General features: G+C 36.2%; 1 protein-coding gene across 1 annotated transcript; it reads left to right on the top strand.

The window, feature by feature from the left end:
• The first annotated feature begins 1,896 nt into the window (after nucleotides 1-1,896).
• Nucleotides 1,897-3,742, top strand: LOC117181143 (glucose dehydrogenase [FAD, quinone]-like). The gene is made up of 2 exons (XM_033373710.1): nucleotides 1,897-2,019; nucleotides 2,471-3,742. Exons 1-2 carry the CDS (start codon nucleotides 1,897-1,899, stop codon nucleotides 3,740-3,742), a joined length of 1,395 nt encoding a protein of 464 aa, XP_033229601.1.
• The last annotated feature ends 7,183 nt before the right edge of the window (nucleotides 3,743-10,925 follow it).

The raw sequence follows: 10,925 nt of genomic DNA, 5'->3' as shown, positions 1-10,925 counted from the left end.
TTCATTCATGCTTAGTTGCACAAGCAAAATTGTATGAAATCGGCTTGGAATTGGTTCCTCAGCCACCGTATTCACCAGACCTGGCCCTCAGCGACTATTACTTGTTCCCTAACCTGAAGAGATGGCTCACCGGTAAGCGTTTTTACTCAAATGAGGAGCTCATAGCTGAAACTGAGGCGTATTTTGGATACCTTCCGATCAAGTACTTTTCGGACGGCATCAAAAAGTTAGAAAGTCGTTGGACTCGCTGTATCGATCTAAAAGGAGAGTATGTTGAAAAATAAAACCGACTTTGGCCAAAAAAACGTCTCCGTGTTTCATTTTTCAGGGACTTATCAGACTGCCTAATACATGTATCGAAAATTTGACTTTCGATGCCCCCGTAGCGGGTCGAAGGTTTTGTTTTCAACCCTAGACTAGAAAGTAGAAACAGGCGACTGCGAAAGTAACTTTACGCCATAACCGGTATCGAAAGTATATACATTCTACTTTATCTGAAGTTTTCTGCAGCCATTCCTCTTATCGCACCTCGTTTCGAGAATAGATGCTAACTACAGTCTCCACCTTCGATCGTGAATGATCGATTATTTCAACGATAAATGTAGCCTGCTCGTCTCGCCACAGTTTTTAAAATAAATAACTTAAACTTTTAATTTGTTTTGTGGATAACCTAGAAACTTTTATTATTATTTTGTGTTAAAAAGAGCAATTTTTCACTTATCCAATTCAAATTTTCGCGCAAGTTTGACTAGAGCAACTTGCAGCCTCCCCATTGCGCTTGCGTTAGAGCAGAGCGAACAGAAAAATCAATAACTGCTTATAACCTCATCGATATCACGTCTCAATTGATAAACAGTAGACAATCTACGAAAATATTGGTACTTTGTTCTGTGGAGCTTATCGGTAAAGTTCAAAACAATTTTTTTTACTTCTTATTGTAAGTACGGGGATGTTAATCACTCTTTTATTCAAATCAGGATTGATATTTTCTTACAGCGGAGTGCTCCCCCTCCAGCGGGGGCTTCGCCCCCTGCACCCCCACCAGGGTTTCACGATGACCCCCCCCCCCACCTTCTCCCACTTGAAACGCGATATGCTATTTAATTACTCTTCAGCGTGTCATTCTTACCAACTCGGGGCGAGGCAACAATTACACTCGTGTAATATCTGCCCTCGCTTCTCTCGGGCAGCCAACTTCCCGTTCGTGCAATTTTCGCCTTTCGTCCCTTGTTGCACAATATACTATTGTTGAAAACAAAAAAATACGCATTAATTTACTTGCATACGAGAACGATTTGGCCAACAAGCCCGTTAAAATTTCTCATATGTGATTTTTTGGGCCACCCTTATAAATATTTTGTACCCTCTTCATCACAATAATCCCATCCCCACCGAGTGAGTCACGCCTACCCGGAAACAAACGACATATCTTGAAAATATCGATAACATATTATCTTTAATATTCTCAAAATTTCTTAAAATTTATCTTCATGAGCCATAAAGAAATAAATTCTTAGAGGCTTCGTAACATATGTGCGTTTTTCAATAATGTTAAGCACCGAAAATGTTTTACATGAATATTACTTAAACAAATTTCATTTCAAAGGCATTGATTTTTCGCACATTTATGGATATTTAACAAAGAGCTTAAACCTCACGTTTTGGCATTATGAAGACTAATTATAGACGACGTTAGTAAAATTTGTAAACCCCTTTTTATGAAATTTAATTATTAACCTGAAATTATCCACTAAAAATTAGCTGTGCTTCTGATAAACTCAAATTTTAAAAAATATTTAAGAAATTCAAGGAGAAATTTAAAAGTAAAAACAACTTTGCAAATTAAATTTTCTGAAAATTTTACAGATGATGGGTGGTTCAGGCGCTCTGAATGGAATGTTATGCGTAAGAGGTAATGCTGAAGATTTTAATAATTGGGCTACATTAGGTAATCCTGGTTGGAGTTATGAAGACGTATTGCCATATTTCATCAAACTTGAGGACAACAGAGACAAGGAGGTTTAATAGCAAAAATTTGAAACACTCTAATGGAGTTATAAATATTTTTAACACAAGAAAAATATCATTAGAAACCCTAAAATAGTCACAGTTTTTAAATTAAAAAGATTTCAAGGCTTAATCCGGTATAAGGAAACTATAATCCTTTTCAATATTAGTAAATATTATGATCAGAATTATTTTTTAAAAAGATTTTAAGTTTAAAACGTTGAAGTAAAAGTTTGCAATTATAAAATGGTAAGATTGTCATCAAAACTGGATTTATGAGCCAGCTGGAAATTATTGCACTTGAAAGTGGTCGTAAATTCCACGAAAGTTTGTAATTAAACTGAAAGCCTTTCAGTCTTTTATAACCTTGAATAGTACATTTAAAAAGAAAAATGCATGTAACTTCCACAAAACTTACACATATTGTGCATATATTATAATAAAATCATTGCAATTGTTACAGATTATAGAGAGTAATCCCGAATATCATGGAATAGGCGGATATCAGTCAGTGCAAAGATTTCCATACCAGGACAAAAATATAAAAATTGTCCAAGAAGCCTTACAGGAATTGAGTTACAAGAACCCGGATATTAATGGAAAGGAACAATTGGGCTCTATGATTCTCCAAACGATTACAAGAGATGGTCAGCGTAAAAGTACAAACAAAGCATTTATCCAACCGATTAGAAATAAAAGGTCAAATTTGTTTATTGAAACTGAGGCATATGTAACAAAAATAATATTTGATCCCATAAAAAAGAGAACAATTGGTGTAGAATACACTTCTACTGCTAACAGTTTGAAATCAGCGAAAGTGGCATATGCCAAGAAGGAAGTAATCTCTTCAGCTGGAAGTATTAACTCTCCAAAATTGTTAATGCTTTCTGGCATAGGCCCTGCTAAGGACCTTAAAAAGCTAGGTATAAAAGTGATTGCAAATTTGCCAGTAGGTAAAAATATGCAGGATCATGTGACCTTCAATGGAGTGCTTATTCCTTTGCACCAAACAGTTACAGAAAAATCTTTTAAGCATAAGCAGGCAGATTTAGAAGAATATTTGAAAACGAACACGGGTCCTCTGTCAGCAACAGGAGCTGCTGCAGCGAACTTATTTACACAAACCAAATATGAAGAAATTGATGGAGTACCCGATGGTCAAATTTTTTTTTTGGCAAAGAGTTCTGCAGACGTAGGCACTCTTCAAATTCGTTCATATTATGACACACTTGTAGCTTATATGTATTTACTTGCTCCGAAAAGTAGAGGCTATCTTAAACTGAATGAAACAGATCCAATATGGGGAAACCCTTTGATTTATCCTGGTTACTTCAAGGAAGACTCTGACGTACAACAAGCGTTAGAACTTATTCGCAAAACTCTGGAGCTCTTCAGCACCAAATCATTTAAGGATAATAATTACAAGTTACTTGATTCTCCTCAAGCACCTTGCGAACACTTAACCTTTAATACTGATGATTATTGGATATGCATGATGAGAAATAATACTTTACCTGGATACCATCAAGTAGGAACTTGCAAAATGGGACCTAAAGAAGACCCTGGCGCTGTAGTTGATCCTAGATTGAAAGTTTATGGAGTTCAAGGACTTAGAGTAATTGATGCAGCTGTAATGCCCAATAATACTAGAGGAAATACGCACACACCGACAATGATGATTGCAGAAAAAGCTGCAGACATGATTAAAGAAGATTGGTGTGCAAAAGAAAAATGAAATATTGGTTTTAAGTTTGGTTTTAATGCATGGCTTTAAGTGTTGTTCAACTACTAAAAGTGTTATGAATGTTTGCATTATTTCATATATCTACGAAACATTTGTGACTATCAAAATTACGTTTATTGTACTTCTTATTATATTTGGAAAATTAAACCCTTTGTTCTAAATGTTTTTTTGAATCTACGAGACTATATTACTAAATGGTGTGAGATACAAGTTAAATATTTTTATTAAACATGCATCACCATCACCAAAGTTAAGAAAAACTATGTTTTACAATGGTTTAAATTATCATAAGTACAGGCAATTTTCATATTTAAAAAACAACTGAAAAAAATAAAAGGAATTTGAAAAAATCACCAAAAAGTTTAGTCTGCTTGGAAGTTTTCTTTCGTGATTAGGTAATCATTAAATAAACATAAAATTATTTTACTTCACAGAATGAATTGTCTAATAGTTTTTGAATTCTAAAACCAGTTGTTTCATTTAGCTAGCAGAGAACATAACAGTCTAACTCTGAGTTGATTTGATCAATTTGTGAACTCTAAGTAGTGTATGTACCTATAGAACCAGTTATTTCAAGAGTAAATGTTTACGTAGCGATGATTATGATTAATGATGAAGCAGTTAATATGATCAAATAAGATTAGCCTGCAAACTAAAAATAAAAGACATGTATGAATAGGTTCATTTACAACTTTAATTGAGCAGTTAAGTGCAATGATTGCCTACTCGTGCTTTTAGAAGGCACTTTTTTGATTTGTACGTAACTTCATGAAGAAAAAAAGCAAGTTATTTCTAAAAGCAAGACCCAGGGTGTTAAGAAGTAGTACTTCTATAAGCGTACCAATAAGCTCTTGTGTTATTTAAAAGGTGTACAAAACATTTGTGACAATAAGATTTATATTTTATTTTCAAGACTATATGGGTAACTCTCTGGAAGCTTTAAATTTTGGGATATGGATTTAATGAAAAATCAATTAAAAACCATATGTAAGTAATTTTTTTAAATTTCTAGTTAGAATTGTAATTAACATATTTTAAATAATATACACTTCCAAGGAGGTTGATAACACTCGCGAAAAGGCTAATTTTTCATTTAAAATGTTATTCTTCACGAGTAAAATAAAAACTGCGCATCCTATCAGGAAATTATTTAAAACATATTTTTAGCTGCTTCTTAGGTACACAAATTTTGCCTATTTAATATTTTCGTAGCTTGTGTCATTTGTCTTGAAATTTATTTTTTATTTTGTTTGTTACAAATAAAGAAAGGCTACGTGTCGTATCAAAAATTCATCGATAAAAAATGTGTGGATCCTTCCTAAATGGACAATTTGGTTAATTCATCTTTTTCCTTATCTTGCATCGTTTGGCCGCCAAATGGAAGTCTTCATTTCGCATTATTTTTCGTGCGATTAAGATTTGAATTTTAAATTTTTCAAGAAAATACCAAAAGTTGTTGTGACAATCTTGCAGAGTATCCAAAAATCAACCTTTCTTTTCTTGACTGTTTCTCACATCGTGCATCGTTTGGCTTAACATTTTTATTTTTGGCCTGTGCCTTCGGCCTGACCCTTGAGATTATTCTTCCTTTTCCCTATTGATCTGGACTTGTGTTTCTATCCTTTTCACCCTTACAAACTAATTTTTCCATCATTATCATTCCTACTCCTCCCTCATCTCCCATCGTTAGGTCACTCTTTGACTGTGTCGGCCAGTCCTGCGTTTAGGCGAGCCTTAGTGCGCTTTCTTTTGCCAAAGCGACTAAATGTGTCTTAATCGGTGCTTACCGTTCCATAGTAAATGCTATCTTTGCCGAATCACAGACTTCGATTTTCCTGGTTCCGTTTCTCTTTTTCACACAAGGTAAGTTCTTCCTTCTTTATATTTTTCGTTTTTTTTCAGATTAAAATATTGGCTTATATCGCATTCGTTCATCCTGCACTGGTGTAGAGTAAGAGAACTCCGATCGCTCCGTCTTACTTCCTCTTACTTCTTCCTTCTCACTCCGATCTGCGTCGGTGCATATCGGAGTGCACCAGTGCAGGATAACCGAATACTCTATAAGATGGTTCGTCCTATGTAACTGTCCACATATAATTAAAGCGTACACAAGTGTTCGTCCTTTGTCTACCTATGTCTGCATTTCTGCCTTGGACATCAGACGACACGCCTAATCGCCCTTTGATAGCCTAAGGATTGTCTTGGATGGTTCACCCTATGCAACTGCCCACATATAATCAGTGCAGAGTAGCGTTTGCCGGCTGGCAACCTATGTCTGTGTATTGGTCTTTGGACATTACACTACACGTCTTGCAGCTTGTTTAATACAGCTGTTTCTTAGTGCTCGTCCTTTGGCAGCCTATAAAGTTTGTTTTCGTTGCTTTGGAGTAATCAGCGATTCGCACAAATCAGCAGTCCTTGAAGAGATTTACCCGCATCCTCCGCTTTTCATTTGTTATTTACCAGATGGATCATCCTACTACTAACTTTGGGAATTTATAGCTGCGTCAGGCGGTTGAAGAAGCATACAATTTACCCCTGGAAAAAATCGAATCCCTAGCAGCCTAAAACCTACCTGCAGACTGGCAAATGTGGAAAGTTCACTAGCTATTAAAAGAAGTGTTGGTAGGAAAAAATCTAGATTCACGTTAGCCCCGCGAAATTTACTTTAGTGCAAAAGTTAAATTGCATTACAACCGAAGGCGAATCAATCATGAATTCAATTGAAAATACGCGTTCTTTTATAATTTTAAGATAAGTTGCATCAAATGATTTAACTCGTTATTTTATAAGTTATAATTTCGAAGCAGACTCTCCTGTCATAGGAACAAATGCTAATAATTTAAGAAAATGGAAATCTCTGAATTCTATTTCGGGAGGGGAAACTTCCAGGCAAAAGTTCTTGATTATCCTAGCTGGAAAAGAGCTCACATCGTTCAGAAAATTTACTGACACAAGTATTAGAAAGTAACGCTCCCAATGTAGAGGACTGTGAAGACAGATCATTCTCAGGATACTCCGAACTGGAGTATTCTTCTTCCCACTCTAATGTAGAAGTTCCCTCTCCCCTGTGCAGAGAGACTACTTGATTAAAAGCTCCTAGTTTTTCAGTGCTAGATTCGCTCTACCTCGCTCTGATTAAGAGATTCCATTTTCACACTTTCTTTACACACGATTAGAAAGGAGACCATCAGCCGACATGGGCAGGGAATTGACAGATTTTATCAAGTAGAGAGTTCTAAGGAGAACTGACGTTTCGACCAAAATCATATAGACTTTTTTCTTAGTCCCAAAATCAGATGGTTCCCTAAAACCGGTTTTTTTAATTTTAATCTTTTAAACGAGTATCTTAGACATCAAGCCTACTTACATGTCCTCATAAAAGAGGCTTACCGGCGATATCTACCTATGTACTACTGGAAAGAAATATACTGCTGGACGGAATTGCCTTTGTCCTCTCGAGCGCTCATCTAGCGTCTTCAAGAAAGTTTTGATCTGCTTAGATCTGGAGATCATGTGGAATCCACAGAAGGACCTGCAAATTTTATCCAAGAAGAGGAAAAGAATAAAATAAACCATGAAAAGAATAATGAGTGAGCAAAAATTAAACTAGGGACAAGCGAAGTCTCTCCTCGATACCTTTGAATTCGCTTCCTTTTTAGTTCCTTTAGGAAGACTACTCTGCAGAAATATGCAGCGAACAAAATGCTTGCTTTCGAAATATTTCCCAAATTAGAACTTTGATCTTTACCATCAAGCTAATTTCGATATTCAGTGGTGGATGCCAAGTTTATAAAAGAATTCACAAACATTTTAAAACATGCCCATTATTCACATAGTAACGGATGCATCCAGCGAGGGCTGGGAAGCCCAATTAAGAGACAAATTTAAGAGAGTTCTTTATAGTTTCGAACCAAAAAGGTAGAAAATCAACAAGAAGGTGATGTCGGCAGTATATATAGCTATTATCAAGAATGCTTTCTCGTTTGCAAGGAAAAATCTTGTGTCTTCAGTCAGAAGACAAGAAGGTATTGGCTTACACTTAATGTCAAGGGGAAACGAAGTCTTTACCCCCTTTACAGTTAGGTTAGCAAGAAAATTGTTGATGCTGATGTCACGCTTAGATCTTCAGGTAGAAGAGCACTTTATTCCTGACTTCATTCCTGAAATTTACAATGTTGTGCCCGACCGAATGTCGAGAGGAAATTCGCTACCAGATTGGTATTTGTCGAAAGAGCTGATGGACCGAATTTTCGAGACGTGGGGAATCCCGTAAATAGATTTAATGGCTACTGCTCGCTCAGCAGTAGTTCCGGCCTATGCATATCAAATTGCAGACACTGAACCTCAAACGTCGAATAATTATGCTGCGTCTGACTCATTAGCAATCTTTGTCTGAATCATCTGGATCTTTAAACCAATTTTCTCCCTCCGAGGGTTTTAGACCTGCATTTAGAGGCTTCCTAGGTACGGGGTAGGTTACACATACAGAAGGATGGCATGGAAAGGAAAGCTTTGTTGGAATCATCTTGGCGAGAATCAATGGAGAAAACCTACGCCACGCTTTGAAAATCCTGGGCAGACTGGTCAACCTCATAAGGTGTCACATTAAATAAACCATATCCGCAGAAAGAAGCAGAGTAATTGGTCTACTTACACAGGAAAAAAGGCGATAATATAGTTGTGGTTTAAGATTCGGTTGTTTTAAAGTTCGCAAATTCAGTAAGAAGAGAAGAGATTAGTTCACATCCATGAGTAAGTCACATGTTGAAGACCATTAATTCACCCCACCCACCTCAAGCGAAAACAAAAATTAAGGATGTGAATCTAGTAATCGAGTGATTGAAGTAAAAATCTGTGGATGTTGAAAGCTATTTTTAAATGTGAAGACATGTAGCTCTAATACTGCTATTAGGTTCAAGTAAAAGATTTCATGACCTCAAATTTTTGCTGACTAATTCGGGAAATTTCCAAGAATAGGGAGATTCATGCGTTCTTTGGCCCATTTTTGGCATTAAAGCGGAAAGTGTCTCCCATAGGCAGCCCGGTTGAGGCTATCAAAAAGTAAAAAACAAAAAATAAATAGATCCTACCTGATGGCTGCGGCTCTCAATTGCGATCGCTAAATCGCAAAGAAGTGCAAGAAACGGATTGGATACTCTGTTCATCACCATTAAAGGAAATTTAGCTGCAGCTTCACGTACAATTATTGCAGGTTGGATTCGAAATGCTTAAGAGAAGGCAGGTATCAACATTTATGCGGGGAGCATTCCATCAGCAGTGACATCACTTCATCTCGATTCTGGTCTTCCAATAGACGATATATTATAGAAAGGAAATTAAAAATTAACTGATACCGTCTTCAAACATTATTTTAAAGATATTCAGAGAACAACTGATCGGTCAGGTAAAATAGATCATAAATTCAACCCACCTTATGGTCTCTTTATTCTCTCAAAATGACTGTGATAATTAACTTTCTTTATTTTCTTCTTGTTTAACATTATGGAACGTTATTAATTCAAGATATAGGTGTATTGTTGTATTTTCGTATTTCTGAATGGATCTCGATCCTCCCTACATGAATATATCGTTCTTTATATTACTAATTTTTTAGGTAAATTTTTTGTTTTAATACTTGTGTTATCACTCTGTCTAAAAAGCTTTTTTTGTGCTCTACAGTTTTAATTAATTATGTCACAGTGAACTTATTCCACAGTTCCGGCAGAGTACAAACACTTCTCAATGGTCAGGTCAAAGGCACAGACCAGAAATAAGAACGGGTTTCTTCCAAAGTATAAAGAACGGTTATTTCGGTCTTATAAAAGCTTGAGCAGTTTAAATCCTGGCTGGTTTAATAGACTGAGGATTGCCTAAACGCGGGACTAGCCGCCACGGTGGGAGAGTGACCTAAAAATTGAAGGAAATGAGTGAGGATTAAGGCTGATAAAGAGCGAAAGACTAGTTTGTAAAAGTCAAAGAAAAGTACCGAAGTACCGAAATAACCGTTTTTTATCCATTGGAGTAAGAACGATCTTATTCTCGTTTGTTATTTTAATTTTCTAAATACTGTACCTTTAGTAATTTTTTTATCAAAATAAAGTTTGAAATTTGACAAAAACTGAAGGGCACTGGTCAAATTTTACACAAATCTAATACCTTCTTCGATAAGAACGTAAGACGATGATTCTTTCACAAAATGGATACGATTTCAACCATAAAAGTTAATAAATAATATTTTAAATAAAATGTATTTTTATTTTAAATAAAAAAGGCTTCCGCCAGCACTGGCAAAAGGATGCCTGTCGAGGCCAGCACAAAAATTGTCACACAATAATAGTTTAAATGTTTTTTCTTGCTTCGAAAAGTAGAAGCTACCTTAAACTGATTGAAACGGATCCAATCTGGGGAAATTCTTTGATCTATCCTGGTTACATTAAAGATTATTCTGACGTAGATTTAAAGTTAAAACTTATCCGAAAATCTCTGGAACTATTCAATACCACATTATTTAAGGATAATAAGTTCAAGTCAATTGATTCTCCGCAAGCACCTTGCAATCATTTCACCTTTAATACTGATGATTATTGGATCTATATATGAGAAATAATACTTTAGCTAGATACCATCAAGTATGCACTTGCAAAATGGGACTGCTGATATAATCAAAGATTGGCATTGTGAGGGATCTCGCAAATTAAGGGATGGGATTTGGCATTTGGATCATCGAGAGAATGGGTGAAGTCAATGACGGATGAACAGAGTTACTATAAAAGGGTTTATTAAACCAAACTTACAGCAGAGTCGAGAGGTAACACTCAGGCCCGAGCCAAGCAGCAAAGCCAAGATCGGCCTAGGATGTTCTTTTAGAGAACCCGGGCGGTGAAGTTAAGATTACAGGGAGAACAGGATGGTACTTTTCGTTCACGGTGGCGTTAGATGAGACATGGCTGATGGACTAAGATTCGTCCTAGCGGATATCGCTGTTGGAGCTCGAGAACAGCAAAGGGGTTGAGAGCGGTCTTAGTTTGGTTTGAAATTTGACCAGGTAGATGTCGTGAAAGATGTAGATCTCCAAAGGAACCATCCACTCCCAGTGACGACATTTCCAATCTTCCATCTTCTTCTTTCTGACACAAATTTTAAAATCCTACCTGTCAAAACAAAAACAAAA

Source organism: Belonocnema kinseyi, chromosome 10, assembly GCF_010883055.1.
Source record: "Belonocnema kinseyi isolate 2016_QV_RU_SX_M_011 chromosome 10, B_treatae_v1, whole genome shotgun sequence".
NCBI classification, from domain to species: domain Eukaryota; kingdom Metazoa; phylum Arthropoda; class Insecta; order Hymenoptera; family Cynipidae; genus Belonocnema; species Belonocnema kinseyi.
Note: the sequence above shows the minus strand (reverse complement) of the source record. Positions and strands in the feature narration are given on the sequence as shown.